The sequence below is a fragment of the Talpa occidentalis genome, unplaced genomic scaffold, assembly GCF_014898055.3.
Source record: "Talpa occidentalis isolate TD23 unplaced genomic scaffold, MPIMG_talOcc4v2.1 talOcc4.13, whole genome shotgun sequence".
Classification (NCBI taxonomy): Eukaryota; Metazoa; Chordata; class Mammalia; order Eulipotyphla; family Talpidae; genus Talpa; species Talpa occidentalis.
In genome coordinates, this window is record NW_023601322.1 from 39,269,124 (window position 1) to 39,288,525 (window position 19,402).

General features: G+C 46.1%; 1 protein-coding gene across 1 annotated transcript in view; it reads right to left on the bottom strand.

Moving 5' to 3' along the window:
- The window catches only part of CABLES1 (Cdk5 and Abl enzyme substrate 1), a 98,342-nt gene that overhangs the window by 17,901 nt on the left and 61,039 nt on the right, over positions 1 to 19,402 (bottom strand). Inside the window, exons 5-7 of the mRNA XM_037508740.2 lie at positions 2,496 to 2,592; positions 1,207 to 1,363; positions 39 to 142 (exon numbers count right to left, since the gene is read on the bottom strand). Coding sequence (XP_037364637.1) covers positions 39 to 142; positions 1,207 to 1,363; positions 2,496 to 2,592 — 358 coding nt within the window. The remainder of the gene's footprint in view (positions 1 to 38; positions 143 to 1,206; positions 1,364 to 2,495; positions 2,593 to 19,402) is intronic.

Consider the following 19,402-nt stretch of genomic DNA (forward strand, 5'->3'; position numbering starts at 1 on the left):
AGGGGTGAGCTCACTGATCAGATCAACGGGCTACTCACCATGTACGAAGGAAAGATCAGAACTCGTTTGTGCTTGCCACAAGGCCACTGGGGATCATCCAGGAGATTTGGGTCATAATCCATAAAGTCTCCCAGGTCACTACCTAAGGAGCAAGTGCAAAGTAATAAGTAGGGACCCCCAGACCCTCTGAAGCTAAAGCAGCAGGGAGACAGCCAAGTGCAAAGTTAGACTGAAGGACGACTGGCTTCAGGTCAGTCAGCTCAGAGCCACATCACTCGCTTGAGCTTTCAGGAGACAGCTCTGCGCTCTGTATGCCAGTGCAGTGCAGGGCCCTGCAGAAGTGCAGAAGTGCAGGGCCCTGCAATCACCAAATATTTAAGATTGTGACATTTTTTCCATTTTAGAAAATGACGTATTCATCTCCCTGACCCGGGAGAGCACACTTCAGAGCGCATGCAAGAGAACACTCAGACTACAAAACATGGCCCTGAAAAGTCTCATTTTCTAAACCTGCAGATCCAATGAATAGACTCAAGCTGTGTCCTGTGAGAAGCATGTTTTTGGGGCAAATACTTTTGGGCAAGCTGTTGTGTCTGTGTGAACACAACTCAGAGCAAGCGTCCAGGCAAATCGCTATAAAGAACCAGGTGGCTGAAACAGGACAGGGATTCCAAACTCAGCTCATAAGCAGGCCTAGGACATTCATGTTCACCACAGTGTCTCTGCGGGTAGAAATAATACTTCATGAAATATCTTCTCCCTTGTGTCAGTTCTTAGAGAGGTTTATAGGCAAAGCTGGGAGCATGCGAGTCTCCCCTCAGTGGCTGAGTCCACACACCTGCCTGCTATGCTAACACAATTGCTGAAGAAACTCCCAACATGTGCACTATAAAAATTTAGGTACAAGCCGGGTAACTGCTGGGATGAGGAGCTGTGTGGTGGTGAGAAATCGGGGAAGCTGGCCATGCTATGTGGGTCAGGTGATCTTGGCATTTCTCCTTGTGGGAGCCTGGGGGCTGGTGACTGAGGCCTTTCATTGAAGAGATCACCCTGTGGTTTGCTCATGAGTCTGCACAGCTTGAAATCAGGGGCTTGCCCAAAAAGTCCATCAATGAGCTCCAATGGCCCCTGTCTCTGGGTCTGCACACACAGAGACTCATTTCACAGAGGCACCACCTACCCAAATCCAGCCAGGCCTGAGGTTACCTGTGTCGAGGCTCCCCTGGGTGCTGCTGGCCCTGCCTATGGAGAGGCTGCGGTGGCTCAGGTTCCGGAACTGGGAAAAGGAGGAGGTGGAGTCTATAGTGTTTCTCCGGGCTCCAAAGGCATTTGTGGGTAACAGAAACTGGGTATACGAAACAGTCTAGAAAAATAAAGCCAAAACAGGCAAATGGTTACTTCCAGGCAATGTGGGGCTCACATTCTGACCCAGCTACATTCAGGCTCGTAGTCTCAGATCTGTAATTTTAAAATCCAATGAGATCTGAAAAATGAAGTTTGTTCTGGTGCTCATTTGTGCCAAATTGTGCCACAACCTTAACCCAACTGACTTGAGGCTTTGTTCAGTTTTAATTTATGCCACTTGGCATAAATATTCGTGTTATGTTTGACAAGTACTGTCTCAGAAACTGTTGGGATATTGCACAATACATGAAGCATAGACCAAATTCCATTTTTTTAATCCACCCAGTACAAAATTCCACAACACATCGCATCTTACAAGTTTCTGACTAAGGGACTGTGACCTCCGGTGGACCTTGCTGGAACTAATGCCTTTCATTTCACCTGCTCAGGGAAACTTGACACATGTACCCCAACACTGAGAGCTCAGGGCTGATGTCATTCAGGCACAAGGGTGATCAGCTGTTCAGGGGGAGGTGTGGAGGTAAGGCATTTGCCACCCCACCAGTTCAGCAGCAAGCAAAGCAGGCTGGGGCGGTTTCCCCAAAGAAAAACTGGCATCATTTCCATAAACTGGCTTTGGGAGGGTTTATGAAGACCATCCAGAGGCAGCACAAAAGGTCAGGTTCATCTTTCAACCTTGATCCCAGGTTCAGACTTCAACCCAGCAGTGAATTGTGGCTGAAAGAGGAACAGGACAACCTGATGGCTGGTGTGTCTGGGGCTGGGGGATGCTTATGAAAACCCAAAATAACCTACTCATAGTGGGAATGTTGTTTGCCTGTGAACTTGTTACTCCATCCCAAAACATGCACATGTGTGGGCCAGCACAAGACATTGGTCTGGAAGGCACACTCGTCGCGAACAGTGTTGATGGAGAAAGGTGTGCGAGATCTCATCATTGGCTCACTGGCTTGGTGGAGTCCCTTCTGACATCGGGGGATTGTGCACAGGCTGATGTCGTACACCCAGGAAAGTGCCCCCGAACTTTCTTCCTCAGCCACAAGTGAGGTTTGTGATCCGCCAGGCTGCCTCTGCTTCCCAGCCCTTGTGGTATCAGCACAGACCCACTGACTGGAAGCGGGTGGCCTTACCTTCCCGTCAGCACCCAGCTCCACACCTTCAAGGCCAATGATCTCTTTCAAGCTCACGGCCCCTGTTGATTGTCTCCCTCCATCCAATTTCAAATCCCTGGAGAGGACAAGCCGAAGAAAAAATGGTTTTGTATGCACCCCAAAGAGCCATGACCACGTTTACTGCACGAGACACCACAGTCACACCGACACAACGATCGTGTGGGCCTGGCCAATGGGACTGCCCTGTGGGGCTTGTCGGTGACCCTCTGCAGGCAACGCTGCCCTGTTTTACCCACTTTGATATAAAAGAGATCCAACCAACAAAGTCTGAGGGCAAAAGTCAGGCCCAGAAGCCATGGAGCGCCAACATCCCCTCCCACTCACAAGGCTCCTGGGCTCAGACATCAGCTCATGGGAAACCAGGGGGCTTTCCTGGGCACGGTGGAGCTGCTGACTACTTCTTAAAGCGGGGAATCCTCCTCTCTTTGTCACCCCCTTTCTTAGATGAGAAAGAAATAAATTCTTATCCTCAACAGTCCTTGGGTTTGTGGCTGGGTATGGAGCTCACCACAGCTATCTACAGTGGGTCCTGCAACTCATTAGCGGACCTACAGCTTGCTTGTGAGGATCTCTTTCTTGCACGCCCAAAGCCAGACCCTGCAGGCACATGCCTCCGATTCCCAATTCCCAAACAATTGTTCCCTTGTTTCCATTTCTCCAGTCAGAGAATGCTATTTAGGGATGAGTGAGATAAAATAAAGGAATATCTTCATGGGGCAAGAAAACAAAACAAAAAAAGAAATGAGTATTAAAGTAGGCCTCGACCAGAATGTGCCTGGATGGAGAGCCAGCTGCAGGCAAGCACAGCCATCCCATATTTGTGTCCTGTCTGCTATCTGACTGCGAAAACAAACTCACTCACTGAACTGAGGAAGTCTGGCTCTGCTGACTTGTCAGTGCTGAACATGGGTGTTGTTCCAGCAGTTTCCTTTCATCTCTGTTTGCTCTTAGGCTCAGTTTCCCTGGGCAGTCCTGCCTTTGCCAGGTGGCCCTAGGTGCCAGATGCACACCGCCCAGTGCACAGCACCAATCCAGCCTTTCATGACCTCTCCTCCCCTCACTGCGCCTCCCCCAGGGGAAATGGAGCCATCACAGAAGTTATACTTTGTGTTTACATAAGATCCAAGACTCCTCTCCATGAGATAACCCCCAAGCCTCATTGAAAGAAACGGGGAGTCTTACATCAGGTGATTGAGTGCCTCAGGGACACGTTGGGCCACAGGCAAAGGAAAAATCCACGCGCAAATGTCCACCACTTTGTACCACATCAACCACAGGGACTGCTCTCTCAAGAATGACCATGATGGTCTGCTCACCATTGCCCACGGGCTCCCCACTTGTTTCTTTCTACTTATTAAATAATGAAGGCCCACTCTACACAGTTCCTAGAAGAGCTGCTTAGGTCCCTCAGCATCATATAATTAAAACAAAGAAACAGGAGGGAAGCGATTTGTCTGTGGCTGTCAAAATCCGTGTAAGCCTCAAGAGGATGTGGGTAGATGAGAGCCCTTGGGCACTGGTGGTGGGAACATAAAATGGTGCAGCCACCGTGAAAGGCTACGGCAATTCTCCCCCAAATTAAACATGTAATTACCACATGATGTAGTATTCGACTTCTGGGTATATACTGAGGGAACTGAAAATGGGGACTGTTATAGTCATATAAAATGATGGATATAACAGTAATATTGAGAACAGCCAAAAGACAGAAACAATTCAATTCACAGTAATCCTGGTGGTTGCCAGGGGTGGGGGTGTGGGATGAGGAGGGAATCAGGAGTTGGTTAATGGGTATAAGTTCAATTTTGGAAGATAAACAGAGCTCTAGAGATGGATTGTGGTTACACAACAATGTGAAGGGACTGAATGTCACTGAACTGTATGTTTCAACTTGTTTACAATGGTAAGTTTCGTGGTATGTGTATTTTACCACCACTTGAAAAAATTAAGTTTTCACATGTTGCTAAATAAATGAATAGGCCAAGCTGAATGAGAACATCAGCTAGGAGAGTAGTGGGTCTACCCTCAACTGCTACTGGGAAAAACATGCATTGCATTTTACATCAGAGCTGTCTAACAGAGCTTCAAAGGGATGGAGACGTTCATTATCTGCTCTGTCCATATATGGCAGCTGCTTGCCATGTGCTAATTGGGTGCTCAAGTATGGCAAGCTGGCTGAAAAATGGAAATTTTAATTTTAGTTCATAAATAGCCACCTATAGAGGGTGGCCACTCTATCAGATAAATAAGCTTTACTGCTTTCCTGTTGTGACACTGGCTACTACTAATTTATAACTTCCCATGGCAAGATAAATAGTCCAAGATGATATACTTAGTGACTTGGATTTTATCTCCCAATTTTGTTCCCTAAGGAGGCCTGACTGTGTTTTGTCCATTGGCCCAGGGGATATTAACATCCTAGGCCACAGGTCATGGAAGAGACTCTATAAAGAGTCCAGAAGGGCTGGGAGGGGCAGGACTGTATAAGTGGAGCCAGCACAGTGGGGTTACCTTCAGTGTGGAGGAAGTGACCTCTGTGGAGGTCCACCAACAAAGGGGACCCATGTCTTGCACCTCATCAGTATCTGGAAACAGGACTCCCAGCTCTGATGAAAGTCACATTCTACATGAGGCACAGAACAATTTCTGTCCTAAGGGGTCGTGGGTGAGCATGACCCATTTCTGTCCTAAGGGGACCATGGTGATGGGAGTGTAGCAGTGCCAGATTACATCAATGAGCAGTGAGTGCTCCCCAAATCCACAGCATTTCACAAGACTCCAAGCCTTCCACAATTCTGGAGGGGGTGGGTAGAGTGAGGGATATCTAGTGATAATTAAGTTTGAATTTCCCTCTGGTCTTGTAGAAGGGGGACTAATAATTTGTTAAGTGGACTTTAAAAAAAAAAAAAAGAAATATTGCTTGTACACAGAAGCAGGTATGCTCTTACCTGCTTCATCCCTACTTTGAAAACTTCACTGACATGGTAATAAACGTTAGGACTGCTCTAGAAAATTGAACGTTTTATGGTGACAGCAAGGGCAGACTTCTCCACTTTTCTGCCTCAAATTTAGGGAAAGGCCGTCACTTACTTACGGCTGCCATTTTGGCAGGATTGAATTCAGAGCACACGCGTGCACACACAGAGCAAATGAAATACACTTCATCTTAGCTAATTCAATAATGTGGGTTTAACAGCATTTTGAATTTGTATATATTAAGACTCTGAAGATCTTCCACAAAGAGGCTAAGAAACTTCTGGGTTCCTTAGCTAAATGCTCTCCTGTGTCACTGAAACCTTATACGAACACAAACCATTTGAAGCTGCAGTTATTTGCCTGTTTTCACCTCCATAAGTATTGATGTCACATGTGCCACTTAATTTACAGATAAGGTAATTGATCAGTCAGGCCATACAGGTGAGTGTGAGGCAGTCAAGAGACCCTGACCTTTGCTGCTCCACTGTTTTGGGAGCCTGAAGAGTCAGAGTCGCCTGCACAATGGAAAGTTGGTGTAGCTGGTTGACTCCAAAAGAATCTTTATATAAACTCCAGTGAAAAAGAGTAAATAGAAGTCCCAGGAGAGTAGTGATTAAATCTTGATGTTTTCTTTCTAAGTTCATTGTTCTGAATTCTCATTAAAATGGTGTATGAAAATAGAAATATCTGTTTGGCTTAAAAGCCAACATTAACTCTCCAGTACCAGGAGATTGAGCTGGATAATGTGGGATTGCAGCTGAAAGTAATTAAAAACAAACTATAGTTGGACTTTTCAATTTCTTTGAAAAGCCTAGATTATTTTTTCCCCAGATACATCTAGAGTTCAAATATTAATTTATGTTCTACTGCCTTCTAAAAATGGAATGGAGGCAAATTCAAATACCATATGTGGATATTGTCCAAAATTGTGTGCATTAAGGTTCAAATGCCATAGCTTGCTCTCAGAGATGAACAGGCTTAATCAGATTTTAGGAAAAGATCTTATTTCAGCAGAGCTAGTAGTAAAGAACTGTGGACAAAGCTCAGTCTGGTTCCTTCCTGGTGATGCTGCAGCTCAGATTTATTTAGCTACAAGAGCTCATTTCTCATTCTATTCGTTTGTTAACTTCTGCCGAGGCTGTGTGCAACACAGTTTGAAACCCAGCACAAAGATTTTTTTTTAACAAAGCTCGTCATTGGGGCTGTGAAGTGGTTGGGGGTGGCTTTAGAGGGACGGGGGGGGGGTTCCCAGAAAATCAGGGGGCGATTAAAACAGGAGATGAAAATGCATGTGAAGAATCAGTGAAGGAGCACTTACACCTTTAAGCAAGGAGCAGAAATATAGGTTATTTCTTTTGGGGGGGTGTAACACCCTTCAAGGATAGTATCACAATTCACTTAACAAGCTCTCCTTAAAAGTCTGTAACTTGATGGATGGAAACCCCCACGCCCCCACCCTCGCCTCAGCCTTTTGGCTCCCAGGGCATAAAGTGAATGTACATGATTTCAGTTGTGGAGTCATCTAGTCAGAGCAGATAGCCAAGCTAGATATCCTGGTGGCCAAAGGGGATTACCTAGGCTGCTATTAACCACACAATGGCCAGCTCCTGATTTCATCTTGTATAACAGGCAAAATGACCTTTCCTATTTCCTTTTTCAAGGCCCACTGAGCCATAATGCATGGAACTAATCAAACAAGATTCCTGACTGGATAACAAGAAGTTCAAGGTAAGGCCTTTTCTAGGAGAATTTGCGATTAGTGAATCATAATTCTTCTTAATAAAAAAGGGAATAAGCTTTAAATGCTTAACACCTCAGAAGCAGATGGAAGACGTGTGTGTGATCCAATGAACTAGTTTCTAAGGCTTTCAGTTTCCCAGAGGAGATGGCCTGACTTCCGTCCATGGTCACTTCCCTAATGACGCCTCACGCTCAAGACCTTGGAAAGTCGGCCAGGAGTTCCACTGGCACTTGCTCTTTAAAAGACAACAATTGGATGAACACTTTGATGTGTAAATAATTTAAAAGCCAATTAAATATTAACAGGATTTCCAGATCCTCACCAAAAAAAAAAAAAAGAGGAGAGAGATTTGTTGTATAGAAAACAAAAAACAAAGCTTGAAAGCTAGGTCAGGAAAGCAAATAAATCCCATTTGTGAGCTAATTTTAATTAAGATATTACACAGTCGCTGGAACTCAACAGGACAAGCAATGGATATTTCAGAAGTCCTATTTGTCACCAATTCAGACAGTCACGTACCATCTTGGTTTGGGTCAACTTCATCATATTAGAGCAGAAACTTGTCCCACCATGACTCAGTAACAGAATAAGGCCCAGAACTGACAGGAAAGAGGGAAATCTGAGCAACCCTAGAGCCCTACCACTCTCACACTCAGCACTTCACCCACAGCCATTCCCACCAAGGGTAACTGGCAGACAATGAAGGGGCCTTAATGTAGCTTACACCAAAATCGTTGTCTAAAGGCAGCTCCTATAAATACAGCTGGATAACGGCATGATTCATCCATGAGATCACTTCAGAATCTGTCTCTATGTGGGAACAGGCTTGGTGTGAGGAAAGAAACACAATTTGTGACTGTGTTATTTTCCACAATGAAGAGATGTTTTGGGAGAAAGTGGATCGAGAAGAAGGGGGAACAGGCTGGGAGCCAGGCAGGCAGAATGTAGACTTAGAGGCCCCTCTCTAAGAATAGAAGAAGCTGTTCTCTGTATCACAAAATGATCAACACTCAGAAAATGGACCCAAGAGGATGACCTCATTCAATACCCCATGCCAAAAGTGAAGGAAATAAACACTACGTGGAAGCGGCTGACGATTTTAAAGCCCACCCCCAGAGAAATCTGTGTTCCATTGGAGGCCATTTTCTTCATGGTATGGTCTCTAATACATCTGTAGGAAGCTAACCCTGTGACTATCATTCAATCAGACATGATTATCTGAATGGGTCAGTACTATTGCTATATACACAACAGAAACTATTTTCTGTTGAAATCACTAGTTTGGTCATTTTACATAATCCTCAATCATAAAATCATCGGGGTTTGCTTCTACTTCCTTCAGACTGACATATATATATATATATATATATATATTTACACACACACACATATACACACACACATACACATATATGTGTATGTGTGTGTGTATATATATATATACACACACACACACATACAGAAATACCTACTGAGGCCCATATTGCAGGAAATAAGGAGCAATAAGGAGCACCTGGGCAGCACAATCTCCTGATGCACAGGAACAATCCAGGACTGGACCTCAGGCCAATGCCTACAGTTTCTCCCTCACCAGTGGGTTGTGTTCCCATAAGTTTTGAGTTGGCTGTGTGGAACTCGGAACGCATTTTCCCACTGACGTGATGTTATAAATGGAGATTAGCCCACACAGTGCCCTTTTAGCCTGCAGTGTTACTGAACTAGCCCAGTAGTATAAGCAAGAGCTTGGGTCACAACAGCAACAGGCCAAGAAATAGGGAGAAGCTGAATCTCGCTCCTGGTTTCCTGGCTTGGGGCTGCCCCTCAGCAACATTATCAAGGAGGTCAATTCTGTTATTTCTACCTCTCTCTGAACTTTCTTTTCCTTTTCAGGATCCCTTCTTCTAAGTTATTCTTGCTTTTCACAATTTTGTCCCCTCTGTACTCCTGAGCCCATAAATCCCTTTGCAGTTCCCATATTTTCCACTCGTGGCCCATGGCAATGGCGGAGCAGCCCAGAGGACAGGCGGGGCTGGGAAGCAAGAGGCGGAGCAGCGGTCTTCAGTGGAGAGGTGTGGACGAGCTGTTTATCAAGTAGGGACTGCCTACTTAGGGAAGGCAAGAATCTTGCTTGCAACTCATTTTGTAAGCAGAGGGTCACCAAGCCAAACCACAAATCCATGCTAGAAAAGAGAAGGCGGTGACTAATGTGGATAAAAGGCAAAAAGACTCAGGCCTTGGCAACTGTCAATTGAGAGCAGGGAAGCTGGTTTAAGGCTGGGACTTTTCCCAGAAATTGGTATACTTTACAAGCTTAATCTGAGAAGAGTGTTTACAGCTATGGGAAGGTTTGATGTTACAGTCTGAGTGAAACTGACGAGCAACATCTGCTCCTCTTCCCTGTAACCAGCTTCCAATAACCAGTTTTGAAAGGTGGGATTTGGCAAAACTTCTTCCCACCAGCAATAAAGATCAAAACAAAACAATCATGTTTTCATATTCCACACAAGCACATACACTGGAGGGGGAAAAAAGACTGGAAGGAAATAGACCAAAATATGAATGAAGGCTTTGTTTAGGAAGTGAAGCTCGGTAATTTTTATCTTCCTTTTACTTTTATGTACTTAACAGATTTTCTTAAATAAGTACCCACCATTGAGGAAATTTAAAGACCAAGTAACAGCTGATTTGAAGAACTGAAGTGTTTGTAGAAATGCACAGCTGGCTAACTCTTTGTGAATCCAACAGAAAGACTCGGTGTATTGGGGGACATTTAGAAAGAGCAATGAAAAATAGCTCTGACTGGACCAAAATGGAATCAAATTAGAATACTGCAGTCCAGCAGGGTGCTCTGAGCTTTCATACCTAGCATTTCATTCAACACTCTCAAAATTACCTGAGGTTGACATAGCTAATTTTATAGATGAGTAAACCTGGGACTAGCAAGCCTTGTTAATTTGCTGGGCCTGAGAATTCTGTCTGACACCAGCTCTCTCCCAGGCACCTTACTGTTCCCTGGGCTCAGCTGCCCATCCGGCACCATCAGCAGGTCTGGACAAGGACTGCGGTTTTCCTTACGGGACGATGAGAGACACCAAGGAAATGAGTGGGCTTGTTGTTCCTACTCCCACTTTCCTGGAAATGCTCTGTAATTAGCTGCTTCATTTATTGGAATTCTGTGTAAACTTGTGTTGAAGAATGGTTTCCTCAGCTAAAAAAAAAGTCTAAGAACAGGATAAGACAGCTTCCAACTTCCTTTTAGTTCTAAAAATCTATTTTGGGGGCAAAAGCATGCTCCCTATCATTGAACTCACATGGACTGGCATTACCTGGAGAATCATCCATGTCAGATGTCCTTTAATTAGCTCATGGATACCCAAGGCAAAGCAACAATGCCTGTTTGTACAGGATGGGCTTCCATGTCCTTGGAAGTGGTTTTTACTCATCAAGCTCAGTCTATAGGCCTGTGCTTATGAAATATAATCTATCCCTGGAAATGGTTAGTGGAATGCAGGGCTCAACTGCTCTGCTATTTGAAAGGAGTGAGCACAGCCTGTAGCCAGTCTTCAGTCTAAGCATGTCAGTAAGTCCTGACACCATCCCAACATGTGCACTGGATTAGATGGACATGCCGGCCTCTAGAAGGTATTGGGCAGGCAGGATCTACAAGCATGTGAGCATAAGTGGGTGGGGATCAATTCCCACCCTCAATACCCATGACTGAGGGTACTCCAATGACAGGATAAAGCTCCCTACTTCCCCAGTACTGGCCTGGGAGAAGCACTCTCTTCTAACTAGGCTAGATTCAATCCAAAGATGGCCCTTGCTTTAAGCAAAAGGATCATTGTGAAAGCAAGTCAGCTGAAAGTCGGGAACTCCAAAGGGGTTCAACAGAGACTGCAGAAGCCAGGTGTGACCTCAGCAAAAGGTATCCTTGGTGTTCTTGAGTTTAACATTTAGAATGTTAGTATCTCTGAGTGACTCTGAAGGAGCACAGCCTGTGTTTATGCCACGAGGCCATGTGATGTGTCCAGTCTGTGACGCCAAAGTGTCGGGTGTCAGTTACCTGCCTAGGTAGATCAGGAGATGGGGCTAGGTGAGCTCAGCACCTGCATCCCAGTGCAGCTTGCCACCCTTTTTTGTCATGGTGGGCACAGGAACTTTGACTGTGGGTATGACAGTTACTCGTGGAGAAGCAGAGCCCTGAGGTCCACATCAGATCATTCTTGTTAGCAACTTCCAGTCCCTTCTGACGACCTGTCCAGCACCATTTCTATCAAGATGCCTGCAGGGATGAGGCACCAGGCTGAGAGCTCCTGAGACAGCAGCCACTGTTTCTGTTAAAGCAATCTGGCCATCATTTGTTGGCCTAACAAATTTTATAGATTCATACAATTAGCCATTCTCAAAAGCCCGGGGACATAATCCTCAGAAATGTTACTTTTACTCATTCATTCAACAAATGTTGTAGCAAGTGTCTACTGTGTCCCTTGCAATGTGGAGGTGCCCAGAGCTTTGAGAGAGGAGGCTAAGAACAGTTACTAAGCAGATAAGATATATGTTGAAGTAACATGACAGGCCTAAGCATTGGCCCCACCAGATATGAGTAGACATTTGGTTAGATTGAGGAGGGTCACCCCAGGAAGCTTTCTGGAGATGTCTGAATTTAGCCCAGAAGCAGCTTATATGGGGTACAGGGATACACAATCTTTTAAACTTTGTAAGAAACATAAAAGCCCAAAAGCAAGAGGAATCTAATGGGCTAAAGGTATCTTGTTAAGGTCAAAATAGGTTGTGAGGAAGAGATTTTTTTTTAATTTTAATTTTTGCATAGAAACTGGAGTGTAGGCCAGAGGTGCAGGGGATGAGAGGATTCACCAGAGACAGAGTGGGGAGCAGAAGAGGCAGATCCACTGAAATACACTGTTGAGGGGAGCAGCAGTGAAACATGAGATGTCTGCTATGCCATATTGGGGTTCGCTTCCTGGCTGGGGCTCAAACTCAGGCCGTGGCAGTGATAACACTGAGACTTAAACCCTAGGCCACCAGGGAGGCCCCAGGAGAGATGTTCTTGAGGACACAACCCAGGCCAGAGTCCACATGGTCTCTGTGTTAAGGACCATGAAGGAGCTTTAGGCAGGGATCGTAAGCCTCAAATCTGAAAGATGACAGGTAGAAAAAAGCAGAACCCCCCCAGGGCACAAGAGTGTCAACTGCCATCCCGTTCTCCTAAACAGAACAGTAGTCACAGATGAGAGTCGAGGTTGGGCACCGGCACCAGCACTGCAGAACCTGAGGGCGGGCAGGGGGCTGGATGTGCCCAGGCTGGGTGTCGGCACGGTTGGTGCTGCTGCTAGTTGCTGAGCTGTGCTGGGGGCCTGGCTGAATATGGTGTCGGGGGATTTGGATATCTGATTCGAAACGGTCTTCTTTCAAGGGACTGTGTTTGTTGTGGGGGGGGGGAACTTTGAGCTTCCTACAGACCCTCACTTTGCTGAGGGTGCCCTCTCAGAGCTCATGCTGGGTTAGTGGCCCTGAGGCATAGTGTAGGGGACAGGTGGACTGGTCAGTGAACCACAGTGGCAGATCCCACAGACTGGCCCACGACATCCAGTTAAAGGTGCATGTCCCAGACCCCCACAGGCAGCCTAGACTTTGTCCAGGGGAAACCCTCTGTGAAAGCAGGAAATTGAAATGAGCACCAGATGGGGTGAGAACAGAACCTCTAACAGTAGTTTGCCCAGAAGCCCCCGGCTGTGGCTCTACGTATGTCCTGTCTGCACTGTCTCCCCCTGGCTTACCCTGCTGTCTATGCCTGTCTCTGTCTTTTCTGGACATTCTGTGAACTCTCCAAATCCACTGCTCCTCACCCACCTAACCCACTGGTGAGGAGCCTGTGTCTTAGTGTAACCCACCCTGCACTCCACCCCTCCAGGCCCACTGGAGCCACTGAGAGTTCATGCAACAAGCAAGATACTCAACGCTGAAAGTGAAAGAACAAAGGATGGGTATTAGAAGCATCTCATCTCATCCAACAGATGATTTCCAGAAGTATTGTACGCAAGCAGACGCTGTAAATGAAACAATATTTTAAGAAATAAGAAAGCGTGTTAAGAAGTGAAGAAACAAGCTCTTTATTTTAAAAGGGCCTGTCACTAATCCTTTGTGAGGTGAAGACATGTTTGGTGCTGTGAATAATAATCCTCTAATGTGATGGTATGGCTCACTTTCTCAAAGAAAGCGCTTCTCACACGTTAGTGAAAAACAGAGGAAGACCCTTACCTGGTCCTAACTCACTTTCTGGGGATGTTTGTGGGGGCACAGCGGGAAAGTTCTGGGGAGACACAAGTGAGTAGCACTCAGAGTCACCAGCCAGTAGTGACACTTTACACAGTCTGTACCGTGCCACCTGCCCACACACCATCGGCCTTCCTGCTCTACAGTCAGCAAGTTCCCAAATGTGGAAATTATAGGGAGAAAAAAATGACTGTTTCACCCAAGACTCCACTCAAAGATGTTTGGGTTTTGCCTGGGCTACTGTGTGAATGAGCAGCCTACGAGGCTTTGAAAGACCACCACCCAGCATGGCGGCGGCCATGTTGCAGAAGGCGGCCCTGTTGTGGTGCACAGGTGACATCCATGGAGCACCGCTGTCACCCAGATGCACATCAGTCAGCCAGGGCCACCCACTGCTGCTGGGGTGGCCAGCAAGGCCAGCCCAAGGGGTATGTGAAACACACTAGCTTTCCAGGTGCAAGAGCACTTTGGGGTTGCTGCTGGGGTAGGGGTGGGAATGGGGCAAAGCTGAGAACAGCACCAGGGGAGCCTGCAGCCAGTCTACCAGCCTGGCCTTTCTCTGCTGCAGCCTCCACACTGTAAGATGATAATGGCAGAACCTACCTTATAAGCTGTGAAGTTTAAATAAGCAAATGTATATAGAGCGCTCAGTATAGTGCTTGGCATTGTTTCTCCCCATTTATGTTATGATCTCTACTATCATGTTCACATAGATGTTTGATCGCTTGACCAGCTAACCCTCAGGAAATACGCTCTTTCCTCAAGTATACTTATCTAAAAATCAAGGCAGGGAAGAACCATTTGAAGATGGTGGCCATCATTAGGGCAGCCTGCTTCAAGCAGAGGCCCTTGAAACTCTTTGTGAATGATCCAGCTGCCAGCCTGGAATAAAGCTGGTGGCAGGCAAAGTGACCCCAAATATGCCACACTGCTGTCAAGCCCAGGCTGATTAAGCCCCTAAGCTCATAGTCCATACCAGGAAACAAAGTGCCAAGCAACTGCAAAGTCACCAGATCTGCACTTTAAAAGAAGTCTCAAATTCCAAAAAAATTGGACAGAGAATAATGATTCTAATACCCAGAACTTTAGCAGCAGCTGATCACTAGTGGAGGGGGAGCAGCAGGTCTCACTCATAAGCTCATTGTTCACCTGACTTATGCGTGGCCAGGGTGAGAACACACAGGCAAGCAGTTGGAGTTCAGAAGATCTTTGGAGAATCTGGTCAAACCTCCCTTTCTTTCAAATGAGGGTAGGAGATCCAGGAAGCTAAATGATGTGCCTATGACAGTGACATCCTGGTACCAGAACTCTACTTGTCTCCATCCCTCTACTTCCCTTACAACTCAGGCTTGAACCCTGCAGTGCCAGGAGCTCTGGGTCTCCAGCTGGGATGGTGCTTTATCCAATTCTCTCAACATGTCAGGCCTCAGAGACCTTGGCCGAGAGTGCACAAGTTGCCAGATCATCTTCTAACACCCTCAGAAGCCAGTACTGAGGATGAATACCCTTCTCCACTTCTTTAAGACCCCACACTCTATGTCCAGAGAACACCTTCTCTTGGAGAGCTCCCTGATCCCTGCTTGCGAATTCACAGAGCTCCTTCCTCTGTATGCCAGGTGGACACTGTTCAACTGTGGACACTGCTCTCCTGCTTGATGGTTAGTATGTTTATCAGCTTCTTTCTGTCTTTTGCCATTAAAGGGTAATGAGGAAAAACTTTTTCTCTACTGTGTGTCCCTGCTGCCTGGAAGGTGTCTGGCACATGGTTCAATAGATTTTGTAGAGTGACTGAATTATGCTACGTGGGCAGAGCCTGCATTCTGTAGAGGAAGCAGGCAGGAATGGCAATACACTTGGAGGGTGGGGAGAAAGAGACTTTACACAGCAAACCCTTGGCTTTTTATTGAAGATTTATTATAGATTTATTGTAAATATGGGTATTGATAAAGATTTGGGGAGCAATTAAAGCACTCTCTAGCACCTTTTTGGAGCTCCCTCACTTGTCTGGTTCTTTGCTCAATGGTGAGCTCCTAGAGAGAGGGTCTTCTCATCCCTGTATCCTGGCAGTATCCAGCAGGGCCTCATGCTCACTAAGCACAAGAAATGACCGAATACACAAATACATGAATGGATATGTGAATGAATGAACATATGAATGGACGGTAAAACCTCCCCTAGGGCTGGCCTGCCTGCTTTGATCAACTGATGTCAGGAGCCAAAATAAGGGCTAAGTGTTGTTTAAAACCAAGAACTAAGCTCTGTGGTCAGGCTAGGAAGGAGGGTAGGCTAAGATGTGAGAACCAGTGCAACTGGGAAGCTCCAGTGCAGCCTGAGAAGCAAGAAAAGAAAACGGAAAGAGATAAGGCCATCCTGATAGATGCCTCCCGTGTACAGGAGGTTCAAGTACACAGTGGATGAACTTGTGAATTTCCTGTTTTTAAGACTTTCTTGAGATGAAGTTGCAGCTTTACCCCCCTTCAGCAGTTGTCTGGAATAATCAGGAATAATCAGGCACGTGTGGCCTAGTGCACACGTACAAGTACAAAAGAAACACAGGAAACAGAAACCACCAGGTCAGCAGGCTGGGCTTGCTGGAGTCCTGGGTCATGGTGCTGCTGGCTGTTGGGGTGTGGGTGAGCCTCACCCTGTTGTGTACCCCAGGTCTGAGCTGTAAGGCAGATAGACCACATCACATCAAGTTTGAAAATCCTTTTCACCCCTGAGATTCTACGACTTATATCCCAGTCTCAGAGGGAGTCTTAGTATGAAAGTAAAGGGATTTTCCACAGGTGAAAAATATTAGTTAATATTGCATGAACTAAAGTCATTTAAGATATAACGTATATAATTTACTAGGATAAATATCTATTATTTCAGCAGTTGTTTCTCAATCATCAGCAAAAAGAATAATTATGATAAATGGCAGTTATTCATAAATAGGATTTCTGTTCATTAAAACACTGAAAAAGCAGAACACCTCTTAACCCTCCTGCTGCTAAATTATAATATTTCGAGTTGTGCTCATAATTTATTTTGAGAGTACTTATGTAAAAATTCTGCAGAAGCAGGCATGTTCATTTCTCCGTTAGGTCTTAGAAAGAGTCCAATCACGTACTTTGTTACAGAAAATTAACCTATCTGCATCTTGGTTTTCTCATCTGTAAATTCTGAAGGAGTGGTAAGTTTGAGTTTGTTCATATCTAAGATGGAGAAGGTTCTGTTCTGTGACCCCATATATTCATTCTGCTTCTTCCTGGGGACAGGAAGAAGCTATTCTCCCAAAGTGGCAGAATAGCTGAATCTACAGGTAATTTTATGGACATCCCTCCTGAAATGCATAAGACCTTCTCAGTAGAGGAGACCCCAATCTGACCAACTCTAAACCTGAGTACCCCAGCTGCCAGCCAGTGTTCCTCTGAGGTGCTAAAATGTGGAGGGCCACACAATTCCACCAGAATGTGAAACAGATGGTTTGGGTGTCTATTCCTGGGCAGCTGAAGTTATAGCGCATCCCTATTGCCTTGGCTCACATACATAATCTTCAAGTGAACAATACAGGTAGTACCATCAAGCACAGCTGAATGATGGGGCAGTGTTTTAAGAAATGCATTGAGGCCCTCCCGTGGTGGCACAGCAGTTGAGCACTGGGCCCGCAGCCTCTGCAGCGCTGGTTCGATCCCTGGCCTCTGGCGAGGGTCCCACATGGTGCGACAGACCTCTCCTGCCGCGCCTGCTGCTCCCCTCAGCAGTGTATTTCGTAGGTCTGCCTGTTCTGTTCCCCGCTCTGGCTCTGGTGAATTCTCTTGCTCACCTGTGCTTCTGACTGTACCCAGTGCTTGTATAAATAACTAAACAAATCTTTAAAAAAAAAAAAAAAGAAAAAAGAAATGCATTGATAGGTGATGCTATGGTTGTGTCAATGTCATAGAGTGTACTTACATGACGTATGTCCAACCACACACCTAAAACTTTATGGAACAGCTTTGGGATCGCCATTGCCTGCAGACCCCAACATTACTAAGAGACGCATGGCTGTAACTTGCTATCCCCAACCAGCAGAGGAACATCAGAGGCTTGCAGGTGAGCTGCCCAAGCAGAAAACTGTGAGTCTCTCAGCTTCTCCAAGTTGACGCCCGCATTTCATTTGTTGTAAGAAGTCCAGGATCCTTGACAAGCTGGCCCCACCTACCTCTCTGCGCTCCAGGTGCCGTGTGGGATCAGGTATCCAGACACCCTGTGGGATAACCTCAGGTAACCTCTGGAGGCAGTTAGCAGAATAGCTCTATTTCACAGACAGAGGGTTTCCCTGCACATGAACTTGTCTTGCCTGTGGGTCAGGGTGGGTCATGGAAAATCCTTGGGTTGGACAGACTTGGGTTCAAGTTCCCATTCTGGCCAAAAGAATTTCAATCACCCTTCAAAAACGAAACTAACATGAAAACTTACTTCAAAGATGAAAGCATGGCAAAATCAGACTGTCTTGGCAGTCACCTGACTGAGTATCTTTAGCCTTTACTAGAAGTGGGAATTAATCATGGGAAATTTGATGTGTCTCCCCTCTTGGCTCTGAGTTCCAGGAGGGCAGGGACCAGGTCCATCTCTCACTACCTTTACCCCAGTACCTAGTCACATAGTGAACACTCAATAAAGGAATGAATGCAACACAGCCCAGGGAAGAATATATCAAGCAGAAAGGTCTTCAAGGGAAATCCAGAAAAATGAGGCGGCATCACAGTGCCCAGGCCAATCCTGGCTGCGGGAGGATGCATTTCTGATGATCCAGGTCCCTGCAGGTATGCTCACAGGCTGCTCACATGAATATATTCTAAACTCTGGGGCCATTACATGTAATAAGATGAATGATCTGGCCTCTGGGTCACACGTATCTGTGAGTTGATAAAAGCCCCAGAGACTGTGCCTGCTCACACATGCAACCAGACCCAGAAAGCCTCTCCTTGACATTTCTTGGGGGCACCCACTGGCCCTACATACACAATCCTGGAGAACTTCTGAGGGGCAGGACTTGCTGTCACAATTACAACTTTGCAAGTTTGTCATAAGGATGTGGAGAATGAAAAACACAAAGTGAGTGCTCAGTAAACAGTAAAATCATGACTGCTTTGCATGGCATACATTTAATAAATGAATCAGGATTTCATGAATAAAGATGAACTACATTCTGTCCCGTGCAAGTTTACAGTATAAAGTGAAAACAAGGACCACGGTGAACCGAAGAGGCCCGAAGTCTGGCAGGTCTACGGGGGCTAAGGGAAGGTGGTGGTTAGTGGGAGTGACTGGGAAAGAGCTCATGGAAGATGATAAAAAGCAAGTCAGCACCAGGGGCCACACGCCCACCTGCGGGGCGTGGTCATGTGTGGGTGGTGTACAGTTGTGACAAGTACCAGCGGCAATGCCAGCATCTAGTTTGCAGAGGCCAGAGTCAATAGCCCACAGTGCTCCTGGCATTGGTCCCACAATTGCTCCTATGCCGTCAGCTATCTGCCCTAAGTACCAGCAACTCCCTGATGCCAGACACCAGACACAGTCAATAGGTGAGGGACAAGGGAGTGAAGACTCAGAGCAGAAATGGAGCACAGTGTTTGAGGAATGAGGGAGGCTTTGCAAGGGCAGAGCCTCACTTACCTACTTTTTTTCAGAGCAAAAGGAGGGGCCTGTTGATTTGGAGAGGTTGAGCATTCCTCTGGCCTGCGGTGAATCACACAGGTCTGTTCTGCTGCCACTTGGCTTTGATATTTGCTTCATTCAGTTTGCTGGTCAGTTTCCAGCCCTAAGCCCAAGATGCAGGGAGGCAGGATGGCCACATGGATTGTCTGTCTCCTTTCCTGACCTACCT